We start from the raw sequence: 22,574 nt of genomic DNA, 5'->3' as shown, positions 1-22,574 counted from the left end.
CGGAACCTAGCCTGCTTCTTGGCATCTGTGGACACTTCTTCTGTAGCATAGCGGGCGAGGTTCTCAAACTCTCTACTATAAGCATCAACAGCCATCTTACCCTGGGTGAAACTACAGAACTCTTCTCTCTTGCGATCGATGAGGGCTTCAGGAATGTGATGCTCGCGAAAAGCCTCAGTGAAATCTCTCCAGGTAGGAATTTGACCAGCTGGAAGCATAGCCTCATAGTTCTGCCACCAGAGACTAGCAGGACCTTCCAGGTGATATGCAGCATAGGTGACCTTGTCACTTTCAGCTACGTTCGCAGAATGCAGCTTGTGTGTGATACTACGGAGCCAGTCATCTGCATCGAGTGGTTCAATGGAATGATGGAAGGTAGGTGGTTTCAGACCAATGAAATCATAGATGGACGCTGACTCTTTGTGCTGACGGGAGGTGTTCTCCTCAATACGTGCTAACAAGCGGTTAGACTCCCGCTTGTTCTTCTTAACCTCTAACATGAACTCTGCCAACGAAGACTGGTCGGGAGGATCCTCATCCCTACCATCTCCGTGGTTCCGGATACGAGCAACAGAACTTCGGTTAACCGGCAACATCCTGAAGAACCAACCAAGGGAACAAGGATGGATTCAGCATCATCATAAGGATGTAGATTATAGTACGAGAAGAATACTATCTCTTGAACTTCTAGGACAAATCCGGCAGCATAACGGCAGTAAGATGCTCAAAATGAAACATCCTGCAAATGAAGGGGTAGCACCATACTCAACGTCGTCACTCAAGGTTCTGAGATATTACTAAACAGGCTACACCGGAGATACTCGAACTGGGATATGACTCAGATCAACCAAACCTTAGAGACTACGGAGTAGTAACACGTGATCCTGATAGACGGAAGAGAAAGCCTAGTTCCTTAACCCTGTAGGAAAGATAGGATGACTCAGATCAGAAGGCATGAGGCATAAGGAGTAAAAAGAGCCTTACGTTCCCTTCCACAATCAATTCCCCTATATAGCTAAAGAATTTCTAGACTCAACTTCGACCAGGTTGGCTTGGAAATCCTACAGGCAGTCAGGCTCTGATACCAAAGCTGTCGGGACCCCGATTCCATGTCACATCGATCTAGCCGGTAACACCTCATATCACTTTACAGCCTCACGCACGGTATTCCCACGGGTGTCGCCTTACCATGGCCCGGGACCGTTTGCGCCTTTTGGCTCACGTATATGATAATGTCGCTAGCATCCATATGACAGAGAACCCGGGCCGACATGGCTAGTCGTGAACCCAAAGCGGCACTAACCTATGGGGACAGGCATACATGAATCACATTGAGCATGTCGGTCAGCAGCGTGTGAATCCGGGCTTTAGAACAGGGCTAACAGGACTCCGGGAACCCGGGCTGTAGCAGGCTAGGCAGGACTCCGGATGTCACCGCGTGACATTTCCCCGAAGGGACAGACACAGGAACGAAGTGAAACACATGCCGGCCAGTCAAGTGATCTGAGCAGTAGTGCTGGGCTAGCAGGACTCCGGTGAACCGGGCTGTAGCGGACTACTATGGCTCAAGGAAGCACTAGACTACATTTCCCCATAAGAGAGGCTGCCAAGGACAAACAACTAGATTGTCGGATCCCACACATAGCAATACACGTCACACGTACGCATAACATGCAAGTATGTGAGGTACAACATGGCATCACAACATAACGCAAACTCATATAGATAAAGGCTCAGAAGAACCACATAGCATTAAATACAACCAGGGTTCACATGACCCATCATTCAGAGCATACAAGCAACAAGCGGAAGCATTACATGTCTGAGTACAGACAACTACAAATGGAAAAGGCTGAAGAGCCTGACTATCTACAACTTCCGATCAAGATCGTAGCTGAGGTACAAGCTACTTGTCGAAGTCCACGTAAACTAGTAAGACCGCAGTCTCCGCTGCAAAAACATAAATAAAGCAACATGAGTACAAAGGTACTCAGCAAGACTTACATCAGATCATATCATACATGCACTTGTATCAAGAAGGTAATGTGGAGTTTAGTTGCAGCAAGCCAGCTTTGACTCAGTGGCTATTCTGTACTACGACTGCTGGTAACTCTTTTGAGGTGGCGCACACGAGTCCACTAATCACCACGTCAATACACTACTATGGATTCATTCCCGTCTTCCTACGAGAAGGCCATCCATAGCACTCACACTTGTCTTGAGCATTTTAGAGTATCCACTTCAAGTTATCTATGTACCACGTAAGCATCCAAGAAGTCCATAACCGAGGACATGGCTATTCGAATAGATCATGATAACCCTGCAGGGGTGTACCTCTTCACACACGCTCTCACCACTTATCACCATGTACACATCATGTATCTCGGCAACCTTCAAGCGGAAGCTTGGCGAGGGTGTCGGCCACGACCTGACTAACCACACAAGACTCTAGTCCAGGTTTATCGCCTATTCGGGTTCCATCCGCAAGGAGGTTCGGCCGGGGTGTCGCTCACGGCACCAAATGATGTGTGCAGGGTTCCCAAGCCCACCTCGCCGGATGGATCTATGCTTGGTACACCGTGCCACTTGTGCCTAGTCTGTCCCAAGCCCACCTGGCCGGGTGCCACTTGGTAGACTACTAACACTACCTACAAACACCAGAAACTATTTGCAACTCCTGGACAGAGGTCAAGTTGGCTAATAAGTCGAGAGGGGCACTTAAGCATTCCAATGTGTGGTAGTAGCTAGTCATTGGACAACATACATGGAACTCAGTGCTTAAGGACGGTTCCAGTGAGACAATCCACCATGTACTCCTACACGGCCTCTCACCGCTACCTTTACCAAATCGTGTTCACACGCTTAACTCTCAACACCAGAACATATCGTACCACTCCAATTCATTCCCAATGAATCAGACCTGACACAACTCTAAGCAATAGCAGGCATGGCATGGCAAGAACACAACGTGGCTCAATCAGATCCTACACATGCTAGTGGGTTTCAACTATTTACTGTGGCAATGACAGGTCATGCAGAGGAATGGGTTCAACTACCACAGCATAAAGTAGCAGCTGATTCACTATTGTCCTAATGCAATAAAAGAGAGCAGGAGCGAGAGAGTGGGATCATGTCGGAATGAACAAGGGGGTTTGCTTGCCTGGTAGATCAACAGGGGGCACTGCTCCACTGATAGGTACTCTCGAACACTTTCCGGAGCAGGACCTATCGAGAAGGAACGGTGTCGGAAATCAAACACAAGCATATGCAACATTATGATCAATGAACATGGCATGAAGATGTGATGTTGTTTGAGCTAATGCAACCAGCATTCAATTGGTTAAAGTCCATTTGAACTAAAGATTCAAATGCACCTTTTAACATAAGCTCTTAAATATGCCATAAGTGTGTTTTCATATATACAGCATGTATAGATGGTTTGTCATGCATGAAGATGGTACAGATGGATAGATTGAATTTTTCTGATAATTTTTCATATATAAATTATTTCAATCTGAGCTACGGTTGAATTTCTATGAATTTTTGAAGTTTATATCATTTTCTGGAATTTCCTGATTTATTTTAATACCAGAAAAGGATTAATTGCGTCAGCACTGCATCATGCTTGCGTCAGCAAGTCAACAACACTGACCAAGTCAAACCTGACGTGTGGGGTCCACACATCAGTGACTCAGTTAGTTAACATGGGGTTTAGTTTGTCTAATTAGGATTAGTGGGCGCCGGGCCCACTGGTCAGTGACTAACTAGGTAACTAACTTAGATTAATTAGTGTTAATCTAATACTAACTAAAGATGTCAGGGGGGTGGCCCACGCGTCAGTGACACAAGGGGGAGGGTCAACCCCGGTCAGCGGGTCAAAGCCACCGGCGGCTTGACGCCGGCGAGCCAGACGCGGCGGAGGGCGTCGGAAACGCGTCTCCGGCGACCAAAAGGGCCGCGGAGACCATCTTCGAGGAGTTGGTGCTCGCGCGCATCCACTGGTGCCCTCCGTTTCACCGGAGACGGCCTAAATCGACGGCGGCGACCACTTGGGCGGCGGCCGGAGTTCGGGCGCGAGCGGGATCGGCCTGCGGGGCACGGGGAGGCAGGGGAGAAGGGGGGGTTCGACGGCGGGGCTCACAGTGAATCCAACGGCGTCCTCGGCGAGCTCGGGGAAGGCTTGGGGCAGCCGGAGCAACGACGGCGATCTCGTCGGCCGAAGCTTGAAGACGACGTCGATGGCGATGAAGCGGAGCTCGCCCGGGTTGCTTTGCTCGGTGAGGAGGGAGAGGGGGTCGCGGCGGAGCTGGGAAGCGCGTCGGGGAGGCGAGGCCGTGGCTATGGGCGTGGCAGAAGTGGCCGGTGGCGGCGGTGGCGCTCGGCCGTGAGAGAGAGAGCGAGGGAGAGGAGAGGAGAGGACTGGGGAGAGTTAGAGGGGTACGGGGCGGCGCGTGGCGATGTCCGGGCGTTCCAGGGCGACGAGGAGGACGCCAGGCAGGCAGCTGCGTGCCGGCGCGCACGGCGTCGGGCACAGCTTCCCCTCTGCCTACTGGCAAGAGGAGGAAGACGGCCATGCCCCTGGTGGGTTGGGCCAGAACAGAGATGGGCCGGCCAGAGGCGCCAGGTAAGAAGCCCAGGTAAGGTTTTTTTTTCTATTTTTGTTCTGTTTTCTATTTATCTGACATTTGTTCTGATTTAGTAATAATACTAAATCAATTTATTTTCTTCTGAAAATTAATGTAGGAACTTAATTGGATTATTCCAAAGCCCCACAGTAAAAATCAGAATTATTGGACAATATTTCACATATAATAAAATATTTCCCCAACACAAATAATTACTGGATTAACTCAAATGGCCAAAAATAAATACTTCTGAGCTCCCAAAAATATTGGTTTGGATTTTACCTCTGGCCAATATTTTTAGAGAAAATCAGGAACATTCTCTTGGGCCAAATTGAAACAATTTTTATCTGGGTCATTTCCAGAAATGATTTCTGAGGGTTTCACAATTCCCCATTTCAAATTTAAATGGAATTTAAACATGATGCACAACTGACTAGCTGGTCTAGGTCATACCAGAACTAGGGATGTGACAGGGCGGCCGAGTGGTTATGAGGTGACCAACCGAGTGGCGACGCGCGGGGCGGCCGAGTGGTTATGAGGTGACCAACCGAGTGGCGACGCGCGGGGCGGCCGAGTGGTTATGAGGTGACCAATCGATGGCGACGCGCGTGGCGGCCGAGTGGTTATGAGGTGACCAACCGAGTGGCCACGCGCGGCGCGGCCGAGTGGTTATGAGGTGACCAACCGACGGCGACGCGCGGGGCGGCCGAGTGGTTATGAGGTGACCAACCGATGGCGATGCGCGGGGCGGCCGAGTGGTTATGAGGTGACCAACCGATGGCGATGCGCAGGGCGGCCGAGTGGTTGTGAGGTGACCAACCGATGGCGACGCACGGGGCGGCCGAGTGGTTATGAGGTGACCAACCGAGTGGCAACGCGCGGCGCGGCCGAGTGGTTATGAGATGACCAACCGATGGCGACGCGCGGGGCGGCCGAGTGGTTATGAGGTGACCAACCGATGGCGACGCGCGAGGCGGCCGAGTGGTTATGAGGTGACCAACCGATGACGACGCGCGGGGCGGCCGAGTGGTTATGAGGTGACCAACCGATGGCGACGCGCGGGGCGGACGAGTGGTTATGAGGTGACCAACCGATGGCGACGCGCACGGCGGCCGAGTGGTTATGAGGTGACCAACCGATGGCGACGCGCGGGGCGTCCGGGTGGTTATGAGGTGACCAACCGATGGCGACGCGCGGGGCGGCCGAGTGGTTATGAGGTGATCAACCGAGTGGTGACGCGCGGGGCGGCCGAGTGGTTATGAGGTGACCAACAGATGGCGACGCGCGGGGCGGCCGAGTGGTTATGAGGTGACCAACCGATGGCGACGCGCGGGGCGGCCGAGTGGTTATGAGGTGACCAACCGAGTGGCGACGCGCGGGGCGGCCGAGTGGTTATGAGGTGACCAACCGATGGCGACGCGCGGAGCGGCCGAGTGGTGTACACGCGTCCTGCGGAATGGCGACGCGCAGAGCGTCCGGGTGATGTAGACACGTGCCGCGGAGTGACGATGCGTGGAGCGTTGGAGTGAAGTAAACGCGTGCCACAGAGTGTCGATGAGCGGGACGTCTGAGTGACGTAGACGCGTCCCGCAAAGTGATGACGCGCGGGGCGTCCGAGTGATTACTGGACCAAAACGTCTTTGTCCGACTGTCGTAGTGGTTTGTTAACCATCCGAGTAAATTCGTCCGAGCATGCAAGCGAATCGTTCGAGTGGACGGTCGTTCAAGTATGCTTTAGTCCCATTCGAGTGAACCTGGGTTCAAAAAGAAAAAGGACTGTTAAGCAATTGTACAGTAATTTAAGAATTAAATTATAAAATGATCCGAAAGGTTAAGGCCCTTAATCCTCTGTCGAGTGGCTGGGGACTTGTTCCGCCAGGTTCGTCGTAGACGTTGCAGATGAGGCTGGAGTCTACGACAAGCCGGACGACGTTGGTGGCCGTGCGCGGAGGTTCGGCGACGGCCTTGCAGACGAAGCCGGAAACGAGGATGAGGCGGATGGCGCTGGTGACTGCATGTTGAAGCCAACCAACCGAGTAGCCTGCACGTTAATTGTCCAGAGTGTAAAAAATCATCTCCGGGCTAGCTGGTCGAGTGAACCTGTTCATTAGTCTGTCGAGTGAAAAGGTGGATCGATCAAGTGAACCATAGTTGGGCTGCAATCCGGTCACCACACCATCAGTCGAGTGGAATAAATGACAAGTTAGTCAATCGACGTTGCTCGTCTCAATAAGCCTGCAAGTTAGTATATCCACGAATATTGTTTTGTTGGAGTAAGTGTCCCTGCATGGATTGCTATTGTGCAAGGATTAAAGACCAGGATGGTTATGCATGCATGCATAATTAACCGGCATGGGAACGGCGGAAGTTTTGACTGCAGTAAATAGGTAATTGGTGCTGAAAAATGCTCACCTAAATGGCCGCTTAATGAGGTGATTAACTTAACGAAATGGTAACTGGCCCATAAATTGCACTTGGGTCAAGTACGTTTGCGCATGCATGCACTAGCACTACCATACGGGAGTGCACGGAAGCGTGCCTGGGTCAACCCGGGTGAAGCATGCAAAGATACGTGCATGCGCGGCATAACTTTCTGGTACGGACGCATCTGGCGGTAATTACGCATAACGGGGCATGCAAAGAGACTGTATATCGAAAGAGAGAGCGCGCCCTGTGCGGAAGAAAAGAGGAGGTGGAGCACCATGCGATGACCATTAATTGGCCGCCGTAATTAGGCACTCACTCCATGGAGTAACTTGCGTTGGAGGAAATCCATACCTAACTGGCCGCTTAATGAGGCAATCACCTCAACGAAACGGCCAACCCACCGCACAGAGAATTATGAGGCTCACGTTATGTAATAACGGATTGTGGGGTACGTACTCTCCGATGTAGACGACGCAGACAAAGTAGGAGACGCAGGTGGCAGGGCAGCACGTGCCACCGGCGATGTAGGCAAGGGCCAGTGTGGCGCAGGGCCACCGAGCGCACCGCAAGGCGGGCGAGCATGGCGATGGGCCGACAAGTGCGGCGCAGGGCCGGCGAGCACGATGTAGCACTTCACCGCTCCAATGGTTGGATGGGTCCGATCTCCTCGCCCACTCGTCCGCATGTGCGCCGGCCATGCGCGAGAGAGCGGCGACGGCGTTTGCAGACGAGATCGAAGATGACGAGCCAACAGCGCAGAAGCGCAGCGTGATTGAAGAAATAACCATCCACATCATGGCTCGATAGACGCCATGCCCCACGGTCGGCGCCAACTGTCGTGGGAACGATTCCGACAATAATAAGGTATAGGGTAACGGAGCATGATCTATCGAGATGCATATGGGTAACACGGTGGTTTTAGCGAGTTCGGGCCTCTCACGGTGGAGATAACAGCCCTACGTCTCGTGCTCCGGAGAGGCTTTGTATTATCTGAGTATGTATCTGGAGATTACAATGTGTGAGAGAAGGAAACGGATCCCATGCCCGAGCTATGTCCTGAGACTAATGGTGAAAAGAGAGAGAGGTGGAAGAAAAGAGCCCCTTAGTCTAGTGGTGGGGGTGGCTTATATAGAGTGCGCCACCCCCTCACCCCTTATGTTACACGGTGGAGCATCAATGCCATAATGCCTGCCCACTACAAAATCGTCATACTGACTATTGGTCTTTACATATTCGAGTGAGTTACACGGTCGAGTGGAATGAGCTCGTCGAGTGAAGTGCCATGCTCCGAGTGGTTGTCGCCGTCCGAGTGACTTTCAAGTTGCGGTACATCTGGACGGCGATCTGGCCCAGGGGTCCAGTACAAAGTATACAGTGTCCATGGGTAGGGCCTTTAGGTCAGGCCTGTTACCCTACCCCCAATATATGTCCTCGTCACATACTAGAAATATGAATTCTACCACGATCTCGAACAGGAAGGATAGAATCACATATGGTGCAGCGGGAGCAGCATCGCCGGCGTTGACATTGTCGCCCATGTCGTCGAGGATGAGGTTACCGAGGTCGGGGAAGAAGTCGTCGTTCGCGAAGTCATCGCTGCCAGCAATCGCGCGAGTGCGCTACCCCAAAACTTGATCGCCCCTCTCCCATACAGGATCACGAGAGGCGGGGTTCCGGAGGCCTGCTGTCCCTTCTGCCGGTGCACGCCGAAAGGAGGGATGGAGAAGACTTGCTTGGCGGCGCAATGATCTGAAATGGTGGTGAGAAACCATACGAAGCGGCGGCGGTGGCTCAATACCGCAACCCGTGGCGCGGCGCGGCGTGGCGTGGCGAGGCGAGCGAGGAGGAGGAGCGCGCGTGTAAGTCTCCTCTTCTCATGCTCATACAAGTGGTAGAAGAGCTCACCTTATAAAGAGGTGCAACTCTCTCTCAACTTTTGGGGTGGAATTAAACTTTAGCCTCACTCACTCCACTCACATGTGTGTATAAATGGGCCAAGAGAATTTCAGAATTTTAGTTGGGCTTTGGGCCAAAGGCCTACTAGCAAAATTCCAACAATCCCCCACAAAGTCTTATTCGCACATCTCATCATTTAGTTCCAAAACATTGTTTATATACCGGTGCTTAGTGGAGACTGTGAAGTTGAACTTCCACTTAGAGATTTATGCTACACTAGATCACAACTTGAATAGTGGACTATGCCTTGAACTACAAGTTTTCTACGAGACTAGTTTCATACAAATTCTTGACCGATACTGGGCTGCCGCAAGGCTTCCCCGCCGGTGGAGCGTATACGTCATACTCCAGGGCCTTTTCATGAATTTATTAGAGAACACCCAATTCTCACAGACTGCGACGTTAACAGTCAAATTCATATAGGTGTGTTCCTCAGAAGATGTTCTGCAGGACAACATCTCTGCTTACCCGAATAAGCCACTTGGAACACATTAAGATAAGTATCAACCTGCCATGCAGATCAGGAGAGTATTGCATATTCATGGAGTGGGATAGGTAATATAGGGATACTCTCCTCCCAGCTGACCAACAGCTTGTCTCCCACTTCTACTTCACGGGATCTCCGATCACATAGAGTGGGTTACCACTATGGACAACTCATGCGGTGGGTCTCAGACCCATCTCCATCGATGCATTATCTATCACATTATGTGATAGACCCTTTGTGAAGGGATCTGCCAAATTTTTTGACGTTTAACTCCGGAGTTCCTCAATTTTCTGACAGATCTCAGTCTCCTCTTCACATGCCTTGAGGACTTCATATTGTCCTTTGAACTGTTTACTTTGACGATCACAGTTTGATTATCACAGTTCATCAGGATAGGGGGTATTGGTTTTTCAACCATAGGTAAGTCCATCAAGAGTTCACGAAGCCACTCTGCTTCAATAGTGGCAGTGTCTAATGCTGTGAGTTCTGCTTCCATAGTTGACCTCGTTAAGATGGTCTGCTTGCAAGACTTCCAGGAAACAGCGCCACCACCAAGTGTGAAAACATAACCACTTGTGGCCTTAATCTCATCAGCATCAGATATCCAGTTTGAGTCACCATAACCCTCCAGTACCCTTGGATACTCGGTGTAGTGAATCCCATAGCTCGCGGTGCCTTTCAAATAGCGCATAACTCTCTCAAGCGCATGCCAATGATCATCTCCCGGTTTTGACACAAACCGACTCAGCTTGCTCACAGCAAGAGATGTTAGGCCTCGTGGCACTCGCCAAATACATAAACGAGCCAATAATCTGAGAATACCTCAGTTGATCTCTAGCAATCTGTCGGTTCTTTCGAAGCAACACACTAGCATCATATGGAGTTAGAGAAGGCGTGCAGTCACTATACCCAAAACGACTCAAGACCTTTTCCACGTAGTGAGACTGAAGCAGTGTGATCCCACCATTTTCATCTCTCAACAGCTTGATGTTTAAGATAACATCAACTACTCCTAGATCCTTCATCTCAAAACAGCGAGATAAGAAATCCTTAACCTCCTTAGCCCCCACCATAGCGATAGTACACGCACTTGTCACAATCGTTTACTACAAAGCCGACAGCAGTTAATGTTCTTTCAAACTTCTCATGCCACTCCTTAGGAGCATGTTTAAGGCCATATAAAGACTTTAATAACTTGCACACCTTTCCTTCCTGACCAGGTACTACAAAACCATCTGGCTGATCCATGTAAATTTCCTCCTTCAACTCTCCATTGAGGAAAGCTGTCTTAACGTCCATTTGATGAACGAGAAGACCATGTGAGGCAGCCAGTGATAGTAGCACCCGAATTGTGGTCAGTCTAGCCACGGGTGAGTAAGTGTCAAAGAAGTCTTCACCTTCTTTCAGGGTATAACCCTTGGCCACAAGCCTTGCCTTGTACTTTTCAATCGTACCATCAGGTCTAAGCTTCTTCTTGAACACCCACTTACATCCTACAGGTTTGCACCCATAAGGACGGTCAGTGATCTCCCAGGTACCGTTAGCTAAGATGGAATCCATCTCGCTACGTACAGCTTCCTTCCAGTAGTCAGCATCAGGAGATGCATAGGCTTCTGAAATAGTCCTGGGTGTGTCATCCACGAGGTACACAATGAAATCATCACCAAAGGACTTTGCAGTCCTCTGTCTCTTACTCCTCACAGGAGTTCCATTGTCACCCTCAACAGGATTCTCAACGTGTTCCATCGCAATGGTGGGTTCAGGAATTACAGTGAATTCCTCACTAGATGGAGTAGGTATCTCCTGATTTGATGAACTCGACATATCTTTCATAGGAAATATGTCCTCAAAGAAATTTGCATCATTTGACTCCATAATCGTACCAACATGCATGTCAGATACCTCAGATTTTATTATCAAAAATCTATAGCCGATGCTATGAAAAGCATAGCCCAGAAGAACACAATCCACGGTTTTTGGTCCAAGCTTGCGCTTCTTGGGAATTGGTATATTGACTTTCGCCAAACAACCCCAAGTACGTAGGTAAGAGAGTTTCGATCTTTTCCTTTCCCATTCCTCAAACAGAGTCATGGTCTTATGCTTTGTGGGAACTCGGTTTAGGACATGACATGCAGTCATTAGCGCCTCCCCCACCATTCCTTGGAAAGACCCGATGTGTCTAACATGGTGTTAACCATATCGGTTAGAGTTCGGTTCTTTCTTTCGGCTACCCCATTTGACTGAGGTGAGTAGGGAGGCATCCTCTCATGAATTATACCATGTTCTGCACAAAACAGATCAAATTCATTGAAAAAATACTCTCCACCACGATCGGACCTAAGCCGTTTAATTTTTCGATCAAGTTGGTTCTCTGCCTCAGCTTTATAGTTTTGGAAGAAAGTTAAAGCCTCATCTTTTGATTTCAGGAGATACACATAACAATATCTAGTGGAGTCATCAATCAACGTCACGAAGTATCTCTTTCCACCTTTTGTCAACACACCATTCATCTCACAAAGATCAGAATGTATAAGCTCTAGTGGCGCCAAGTCTCTTGCCTCTGCAGTCTTATGGGACTTGCGAGGTTGCTTAGCTTGCACACATACTTGGCACTTAGAGCCTTTGACAGTAGAGATTTTTTGAATTAAATTCATATTGGCTAGCCGCGTCATGTAACCAAAGTTAATGTGACAAAGTTGTGAATGCCAAATATCAGACTCATTGTTGTGGCAAACATTATTAATAACTTTAGTGCAAATATCTGACAAAGACAGGCGGAACAAGCCTCCGCTCTCATAGTCTTTTCCAACAATTTGTCCATACTTAGAAATTACAACTTTATTGGATTCGAAAACCAACTTAAAACCATCTCGACATAAAACGGGAACCGCTAACGAGATTGTTATTTATGGACGGCACATGATGAACGTTCTTCAGACGCACAGCCTTCCCCGAAGTAAACTTCAGATCGACCGTACTAACACCTCAAACGATGGCATGTGACCCGTTCCCCATCAGCACGGGTGAAGTCCCTGTTGCCTGGTAAGAAGAAAACATGGAGGCGTCAGCACAAACATGTATATTGGCACCGGTGTCAATTAACCAATCAGGGGATTGAAATACTGAAAGGATGGTAGGAAAAATACCGTACCCTGATTCCTTCATATCAATATCATCGATGACAACATTAGCGGACTTGCCGCTCTTCTCATGTTCGCGCTCCTCAAAGCGGTTAGGACACTTCGGAGCTCAGTGATTAGGATCACCGCATACATGGAAAAGTCCCTTCCCCTTCTTATGAGAATTCTTCTTGAAGTTGGTAGAATGTGATGGCTTATTTTTTGTATCAAACTTGCCTTTGCTCTGAGTTTTGTTCTTATTGTTTTTGAACTTGTTGGGCTGGGAGTTCTTCTTCTGTACCATGTGGGCACTAGAACCTCCCTCAGCAACTCGAGCACGTGTGTCCTTTGCTCTCGCCTTCTCTTCAACATCAAGAGTACCAATGAGATCCACAGCGGAAAACTCCTGTCTCTTGTGTTTTAGGGAAGTAGCAAAATTGTTCCACGAAGGTGGAAGCCTGGCAATGATGCCTCCGGCAACACACACTTGAAGTACTCAAATTCTTTTGCGAGCGACTGTATCTCATGAGCCTGCTATACAACAGGGTGCTCATCACTCATCTTGTAGTCATAGAATTGCTCCATGACGTACAACTCGTTGCCGGCGTCCGAGACACCAAACTTGGCCTCGAGCGCAGCCTACATGTCCTTGCCGTTGTCAAACGACATATATGAATCCACAATGGTGTCATCAAGAACACTCAGAATAGCGCCTTTAAAGAGGGTATTGATCTTCTCGAAAGCTTCCAGCTGTGCTGGATTAAGATCGCCCTCAGGCTTGCCCTTGGTGGCGTCATAGCAGCCCATGGTCTGAAACTAGTAGACTGCTCTCGTGCGTCACCTCTTATATTGCGCCCCCTTAAAGGCAGGCGGCTTCAGATGCGCAGCAAAACCACTCGGAGTAAATTGCCTATAATCAGGTTTTTGAATTGTTGGAAATATGAGCAAGTTACTATGAGATTTAATCCGAATAATTAGAAGATAAATCATGACTACAGTAGCAGAGATTAAACTAATCATCCGAACTAGCATAGAAGATAAACAGATCACATCTAGGGCACATACTAGAAACATGAATTCTGCCACGATCCCGAGCAGGAAGGATAGAATCACATACGGTGCAGCGGGAGCAGCACCGCCGGCATTGACGTTGTCGCCCATGTCGTCGAGGATGAGGTTGCTGAGGTCGGGGAAGAAGTCGTCGTTCGTGAAGTCGTCGCTGGCAGCAGTCGCGCGAGTGCGCTCCCCAAAAACCTGATCGCCCCTCTCCCGTACAGGATCACGAGAGGCGGGGTTCCGGAGGCCTGCTGTCCCTTCTCCCGGTGCACGCCGAAAGGAGGGATGGAGAAGACTTGCTTGGCAGCGCAATAATCTGGAACGGTGGTGAGAAACCATACGAAGCGGCGGTGGCTAGGGTAGACGTCTGCCTGACTATATAGTATGGGCCGAACGATCCAAAAGAATCGGAAACGTTTCAGTAATTAACGCGTCCGTTAATTATTAATTAATGACTCATTAATTTTTTCCGAGCAGCAAAAATATAGACAACGTGCATAGCTCTGTCCTCGCCTCGGCTCAATCCCGCGGCGCGGCGCGACGAGGCGAGGCGAGGCGAGGCATGGCGTGGCGTGGCGAGGCGAGCGAGGAGGAGCGCCTGTGTAGGTCTCCTCTTCTCATGCTCATACAAGTGGTAGAAGAGCTCACCTTATAAAGAGGTGCAACTCTCTCTCAACTTCTGGGGTGAGACTAAAATTTAGCCTCACTCCACTCACATGTGTGCATGAATGGGCCAAGAGAATTTCAGAATTTTAGTTGGGCTTTGGGTCAAAGGCCTACTAGCAAAATTCCAACAAAAATAAGTTTCAATAGGAACAAAATGTAAGATCTAATTATTTTTATGAGGTAAATACACCGATGGTGCTTGAACTTGCCATGGATGTTCACTTTAGTGTCTGAACTTGAAAAATACATAGAACTGGTTTTACAACTTGGCATGTACGAGCAAATACGATTCAAATCTCATATGTATACATCCATGACGCTGACGGGGCGTTCCAATATGGCATGCGGCCCGCTGTCAGTGACTGGATGGCAGGAAAGTGGGCGTATGGCCTAGTTTTCCAGAAAGCCTATGAAATTATTATTTTTCTTACAAATAGGACCTTGGAGAGAAACATCAGACATTTGTAGAGTAAAAAATTACAACTGGCCTGTAGGGAGTTTGAACATGGGTACTGCTGTTACGATGCATGTGTGGCTAGCCAATCGACTACCAAACACTTATGTTTGGAGGGATTGACACCCTTTATATACACTAGGCGGAACAACATAAATTAAAGAAGTTTAATCCAGAAAAAAATACTGCTGGGTCTGTGATTCAAACATCGGACCAAATGCTATATAGCAACCTTGGATACCACTCCAACCAAAAAGATCTCATGTTTCTAAAGTATAATTAATATTTATGACTATATAACAAACAAAATTTCAATTTGAAAATTTACGTGTCATTTTAAAAAGAATCCAAGTGTTATTTTAAAACATAATCATACAATACAAAATATTTATAAATTGTAACAAATTATATGAATCAAATATTATTCATGTAACAATCTGCAATCTGAGGGCACACTAGAACACACAAACTTTTATATACTATATAAGCTTTTTAAAACAACACAATTTTTTTAAAGCATGAACACTTTTATGTACTACATGATTATTTTATTAAAAACATGGAAAATTTGAAAACATACGAGAATTTATTTAAATATACAAAAATTTTCTAAAATTACTTTAATATTTAATTAAAAATGAGAGCACTTTAGAATTATAAAATTATTTTTGTAATGTTTATTTTTGTTATGTGTAGATATTTTATGAAATTATACAACTTTTCAAATGTATTTTTTATAACACACAATTATAACTTACATGTTTTTGGAAATTTCTAAATGGAAAAAATGAACACGTTGAAAGTGGGCCGCGGTGAGGTTTGTTTTACCCACACAAGCACATTATGTTATAAAGATAAATTTATCTTTTGTAACATTATGTTTCTTGGGTTGTATTCATATGTGGGGTTGCTATATAGCCTTAGGGTACATGTTCGAATAATTGACCCATTATTATTTTTGTTGGAATAAATTACTTTGTTTATGTCGATCAGCCTTATAGTATATAAAGTATTCAAACATTTGCATGTGTACACATGTGATTAGCTCTACTGGTTAGCCACGCCTCATGCGATCGATAGGTCGCGGGTTTGAACCCCCCCCCCCCCCCCCCCCCCATCCTACCAGTTTTTTACAAATCTGTGTTGTTTCTCTCCTATTTGTAAGAAAAAAAATAATAATTTCAGGGTGTTTTTGAAAAGAAAATAAACAGGTCACACGCCCTCCTCACTGCCATCTGGTCGCTGACAGCAGGCCCAATGCCATTTTGGCTGCCACATCAGCATGGTGGATATATACATATGAGATGTGAACCATATCTGCACATTCATACCAAGTTATGGAACCAGTTCGATGTATTTTGCATGTTCAGACACTAAAGTGCACATTCACGACAAGTTCAAGCACCAGTGGTGTAATTACCTCTATTTTTATCTAAGTGTACATGTTTGATTTTGAAACATAGGGGTTCGAGTTGTTTAAGTCCCCTAGTGTTGACAGGGATCTCAGTGTTTGAATTGGATGGCTCATAGTGTTGAATTAAAAACAGTTATTTTTCAGTCTCATAAGGAATATCAAAACCATTGTAAAATATAGTGTTCTTATAAAGTGGCACTCCCTACGTTTTTATTTACTCCACATATTAATGTTGGCTGAAATCAAATATTATAAAGCTTGACCAAGTTTGTACAAAACAATATGAACATTTACAATAACAAATCTTTATGATGTGAAAATATATTCAATAATGAATCTAATGATATTGATTTGGTGATGTATATGTTAATATACTTTTCTACAAACTTGATAAAAGTTTATAAATTTTGACTTTATATAAAGTTAATATGCAGAGTAAATAAAAAACGAAAGGGATACCAGATAACACTTCGTGTACACTCGGTGACAATGACACTACGAGAAGTTCATATTTTGAAAAATTACAAAGCAGATTACTCTCAGTAACACAGCAACTCTGACAAACAATTCATAACAGTCCCGTATTTCACCACAAGATATATAAAGGGCCCGTTCGGCAATCCACTGGCTCCTCAGAATCCGCGGATCTGGAGAGCACCGTTTCGCCCGCTCCCAGATTATTAACCGCAACTCCGTCCGCTCCGGGAGTGGAGACGCGGAGCGGAGGAAAACCCAACGGTCCTAAAATATAATATTGTCCGTGGGTAAAGTAAAACAAAATCCAAAAAATTGCCCCTAAAAAAATCCAAAAACATTGGGGAAAAAAAAACAGGACTGTGTTCTTCTATCTCGAAGCAATTCTCCAATGGCTTGAACCGCAAGCGCGTGCTGGCTAGCTCTAACGATCTCAGCTGAACAAGAACGATGGCAAGCCGGGATGCGGCCGCGCCTCGAAGAAGCCGTGCCGAACCAGGCTCTCCCGAAACACGTGGTGTGACGGGAGAAGACGAGTGCTGCCGCCTCTCGACGCGTCGACGCCGGCGACCTGCCTGACGGTCCTGCTCCTCAGGTTGTACGCCACCACGCCTGGGTTATGTCCCAGGACGACGTCCCCTCCGTCGCCGCCCGCCACGAGCAGCGGCCTTTCCACGACGGGCCACGACACCTCGACGCGGTGCCGGCGCTCCCACGTCCCCTCGGTGGCCGCGCCGCCGCCGTAGCCCTCGAGAACCCAGAGGTCCACGAACAGGTGGCCCGGCTCGGACGCCATGAGCGACCCGTCCGCGACGAGCAGCTGCGAGCGCTCCTTGCAGGTCACGGGCGGAGGCGGCATCCGGCGGAACGTCTCGGCGGCCGTGTCAAACGCCACCATCTGGTCGGTGAGCCCGGCCTCCATGTGCTCCAGCCAGTGCAGGTGCCCGCGAAGCACCGCCGGCGGCTTAAGGTTCTTGGAGCTTCGGATCCTTGCAAGGGTTGCCTGGTCGGCGGCCATGATGGTCTGCAGCTCTATGTGTGTGGCCTTCACGCTCAGCCGCCGCGGCTCGTCGGCGCCGGCCGAGAAGACACAGTAGTATGGCGCCCGGCCTGTCAACCCGTACGAGATGTGGCACAGGACTCGGTACTCGCCGGAGGGCGCGTGGAAGTAGAAGCCGGACTCCGATTGTACTCGCCGCTTGGCCTCGTAGTCCGGGCTGAGCCGCGGCAGGTCGCTCCATTGACGGGTCGCAGGGTTACAGATGAGGTACTGCTGTTTATTGTGCCGCAGCAGGAGGAGGCCGTCGCACGAGGCCAGCAGGGAGCAGTACTGGTTGTACCCGCCGTCGAGGCTCGCCGGGAAGCGCGCGACAGGCCGCCGGGCGGAGGCGGCCACAGCGTCCAGCTCTACGTTGAAGGCGGCGGCTTGAGGATCGTCGGGCCGAACCACCTTCGTTCTGGTGTAGAGGAGGACCTCGACCGGGCGACGGCGCGCGTGCGCGGCGAGGAACTGCTGTCCGTCGATGATCCGGAGCCACTCCTTGGAGACGGCGCGGAAGCGGAGGACGGACTTGGCCGGCGGGCGGAGGAGGATCTCGGCGACCAGGCCCTCATCGAGGTGAACCTCGACGCACACGTGCTCAGGCACATCTTCTTCTTCGGCTTTTCCATTGAAAACTGAAACTGAAATCGACGAGGGTTGGGAGGAAGATATAGTGCCATGATCGTTCACGAGATCGACACGGACTGCTCAGTGCACATGGTACCGGACACGGGCACGTGGAAAAATTCCGATCTCCTCTCCCGACGTACCAAGCCCCAATGAGGATGGCCCATGGCCCGTTGCTGAGCCGAACGCGGGAAATGTGCGTGCCATGCTAGACCTCTTCATGCTGATTCTAAAAAAAAGCTCGTCGTGCTCGTCCGGTTCTGGGACGAGATAAGCTGCGCCCTAAAACCCTCGCCGCCTTCCTTCTCGGAAGTGTTTTTTTACAGGTTCCCGTATGTACCGATAGCATGCTGTCAGCTCAAAAGGTATATCGGGCCCATCATGCACATGCAAAGAACGCATGCATGGTCTTGTTTCTCTCTTTTTACTGCTCATGATACAGACAATGTCATTCATGTCTCTAACATTATCTCTTCTCTCTCCATCTCTAAATCCATCACTTTTAATTCCCTTTTCACTATTTAGATTGTCCATATCTTCAAAACAAAATTTTCGTTTTCGAAACTATGTATACATTTGAACTCCTGGAGCCAAGACCTTTAGAATAAGATCAATCTTGAATACATTCAAACAAGTTTAAATTTCAACATTTATGATTCCTCAAAAAAATTAGATTCCTCAAAAAAATCAACATTTATAATGAGCGAAATCAGCTTTCTGAAAATAGTGAAATATGATCTTTGAATTGGGTGAAACCATTTTTTTTAAAATGAGTGAAATATGTTTTTCATACACATGACACGTTTTGGGGTGTAAAATATGTGAAACTTGTTATTTCTGAATTTTGAAACTAGTCATGTAAAAACATGTGAAACTATTTATTTCAAACCTTTTTTAATGAGTGAAATCTGTTTTACGAAACCAGTAAAATTCTTTTTTGAAATGAGTCAAATCAATGTATTGAAATATTTGAAACCATATTTTTGCTTTGAGTGAAATCACTTTCGAAAGGAGTGAAATCAGTTTTTTGCACTAACTGAAATCCATTTCGAACTAAAATATGAAAATGGGTGAAATCTGTTTCCTCAACTTAGTGAAATTATTTTTCTAAAATGAGTGGCGTCGGTTTTTTCATATGAGTGAAATCAATTTTTAACATAGCGAGATGAGTTATTTTTCCTAATGAGTGAAAGCAGTTTTACGAAATTAGTGTAACCATCTTTGAAATGGATGAAATATGTTTTTTTTCAAATATGTAAAATCGGTGTTTAAATCGAGTTAAATTTGTTTTTTGACATGAGCGTAATCTGTTTTTTGAAATGAGTGAAATATGTGTTTCGGAATAAGTGAGATCAGTGTTTCAAAATGAGTGAATTTAATTTTTTGAAATGAGTGAAACCAATTTTGAAATGACTTCAATATGTGTTTTTGGTACGACAGAAATCAGTACTTTAAAATGGATAAAATCAGATTTCTAAAATGAGTTAAATCTATTTTAGAATGCGTTAAATATGTATTTTCGAATAATGGCTGAAATTTGTTTTCTTAATTGTGAAATCAGTTTTTTTAATAAAGTGAAACGAGTTTTTGAAATGAGTTAAACCCGTATTTTTGAAATGCCAAAGCAAATGAAACGGTAAAATTTAAACAATGCTAAAATATATTGAACATTGGTCTTGTTTTAAAGATCTCGTCTTTAGGAATTCAAATATATAAAAAATAAAACATTTATTTAGAAGATATCAATCATTTAATAGCTAACAAGAAAGTAAAATGTTTGTACTATAGGTCAAGTGGTTTGGGAGTACACATGCATGACTAAATGGAAAGGTTGTGGGGGCATGTTCACGTATTGGTCAGTGGACAGGTGGTGTCAGACTAGTATAGAGATGTATTTCAGCCCACAAAAAATTCCTTAGTTTCAAAGGACAGTGTGCATCTTGGTGTTAACATGGACGACGGATGCTGCACCGATACGTACCGGTTCCGGTCAACTTACTTATTCGCCTTCCTTCTTCTCCCAGCCTTGCGCGACACCTCCTTTCCTATATTCCACTTCCAGCTCGCCACCGCCTGACCTCATCCATCGATGATTAGAGCATCTCCGATAGATGATGCAAATTTGGAGATGTAAAAATAGGTGTTGTATAATTTATATCACCAAAAAGTACATTTTACATCTCAAAAAAGAGGCAACTCCAAAACATGATGTATATTGGTGATGTAAAAGTGCTAATCCAATAGATGATGCAAATTAGAGATGTAAAAACTAGAAAGTTCAACTACTACTTCATTTGAAACATAATTAAAAGATAGTTCTAATTAAAAAGAAATATAATACATGTGTGAAGAAATATAATTAAAAAGATAGTTCTTCTTCTTCTTGTTCTTCTGGCCCGTGAAGGAAATATGCCCTAGAGGCAATAATAAAGTTATTATTTATTTCCTTATTTCATGATAAATGTTTATTATTTATGCTAGAATTGTAGTAACAGGAAACATAATACATGTGTGAATACATAGACAAACATAGTGTCACTAGTATGCCTCTACTTGACTAGCTCGTTAATCAAAGATGGTTAAGTTTCCTAACCATAGACATGAGTTGTCATTTGATTAACGGGTTCACATCATTAGGAGAATGATGTGGTTGACTTGAACCATTCCGTTAGCTTAGCACTTGATCGTTTAGTATGTTGCTATTGCTTTCTTCACTTATACATGTTCCTATGACTATGAGATTATGCAACTCCCGTTTACCGGAGGAACACTTTGTGTCCTACCAAACATCACAACGTAACTGGGTGATTATAAAGGTGCTCTACAGGTGTCTCCAAGGTACTTGTTGAGTTGGCGTATTTCGAGATTAGGATTTGTCACTCCGATTGTCAAAGAGGTATCTCTGGGCCCACTCGGTAATGCACATCACTATAAGCCTTGCAAGCATTGTAACTAATGAGTTAGTTGCGGGATGATGTATTACGGAACGAGTAAAGAGACTTGCCGGTAATGAGATTGAACTAGGTATTGAGATACCGACGATCAAATCTCGGGCAAGTAACATACCGATGACAAAGGGAACAACGTATGTTGTTATGCGGTTTGACCGATAAAGATCTTCGTAGAATATGTAGGAGCCAATATGAGCATCCAGGTTCCACTATTGGTTATTGACCAGAGACGTGTCTTGGTCATGTCTACATAGTTCTCAAATCCGTATGGTCCGCACGCTTAACGTTCGGTGACGATTTGTATTATGAGTTTATGTGTTTTGATGTACCAAAGGTAGTTCGGAGTCCCGGATGAGATCGGAGACATGACGAGGAGTCTCGAAATGGTCGAGACGTAAAGATCGATATATTGGACGACTATTCGGACATCGTAAAGGTTCCGAGTGATTCAGGTATTTTTCGGAGTACCGGAGAGTTACGGGAATTCGCCGGGGAGTATATGTGCCTTATTGGGCTTTAGGGGAAAGAGAGAGGAGAGGTTGCGCCCCCTCCCAATGCATAGTCTGAATTGGACTAGAGGGAGGGGCGGCGCCCCCTCCTTTCTTCTCTTCTCTTTTCCCTTTCCTTCTCTCCTACTCCTACTACTTGAAAGGGCTCCTAGTTCTACTAAGAAAGGGGGAATCCTACTCCCGGTGGGAGTAGGACTCCCCTAGGGCGCGCCATAGAGAGGGCCGGCCCCCCCTCCACTCCTTTATATACAGGGAGGGGGCACCCCTTGGAGACACAACAATTGATCATTGATCTTTTAGCCGTGTGCGGTGGGCCCCTCCACCATAATCCACCTCAGTCATATCGTAGCGGTGCTTAGGCGAAGCCCTGCGTCGGTATCATCATCATCACCGTCATCACGCCGTCGTGCTGACAGAACTCTCCCGTGAAGCTCTGCTGGATCAGAGTTCGCGGGACGTCATCGAGCTGAACGTGTGCTGAACTCGGAGGTGCCGTACGTTCGGTACATGGATCGGTCGGATCATGAGGACGTACGACTACATCAACCGCGTTGTGCTAACGCTTCCGCTTTCGGTCTACGAGGGTACGTGGATACAGTCTCCCCTCTCATTGCTATGCATCACCATGATCCTGAGTGTGCGTAGGAATTTTTTTTGAAATTACTACGTTCCCCAATAGTGGCATCCGAGCCAGGTTTATGCGTAGATGTTATATGCACGAGTAGAACACAAGTGAGTTATGGGCGATACAAGTCATACTGCTTACC

The 22,574-nt window shown here is 47.0% G+C and overlaps 1 protein-coding gene across 1 annotated transcript; it reads right to left on the bottom strand.

Moving 5' to 3' along the window:
• Positions 1-17,111: 17,111 nt before the first annotated feature.
• On the bottom strand, positions 17,112-18,554 carry LOC147983883 (putative F-box protein At2g02030). The gene is made up of 2 exons (XM_087540897.1): positions 18,491-18,554; positions 17,112-18,424 (listed from the first exon to the last, which is right to left on the bottom strand). The coding sequence occupies exons 1-2, from the start codon at positions 18,552-18,554 to the stop codon at positions 17,112-17,114; spliced, it is 1,377 nt and encodes a 458-aa protein (XP_087397023.1).
• Between the last annotated feature and the right edge of the window lie 4,020 nt (positions 18,555-22,574).

Source organism: Triticum urartu, chromosome 2A (assembly GCF_056163025.1).
Source record: "Triticum urartu cultivar PI428250 chromosome 2A, HENAU_Tu73, whole genome shotgun sequence".
NCBI lineage: Eukaryota > Viridiplantae > Streptophyta > Magnoliopsida > Poales > Poaceae > Triticum > Triticum urartu.
This window is presented reverse-complemented; position numbering and strand designations above follow the sequence as displayed.

What these genes read in the sequence shown, in the direction of transcription:
- LOC147983883 (XM_087540897.1), bottom strand. Translation starts at nt 18,554, where the DNA reads ATGGCACGCACATTTCCCGCGTTCGGCTCAGCAACGGGCCATGGGCCA. An exon ending in GCCATCCTCATTGGGGCTTG is followed by an intron (nt 18,425 to 18,490) that starts GTACGTCGGGAG and finishes TGCACTGAGCAG; the next exon opens with TCCGTGTCGATCTCGTGAAC.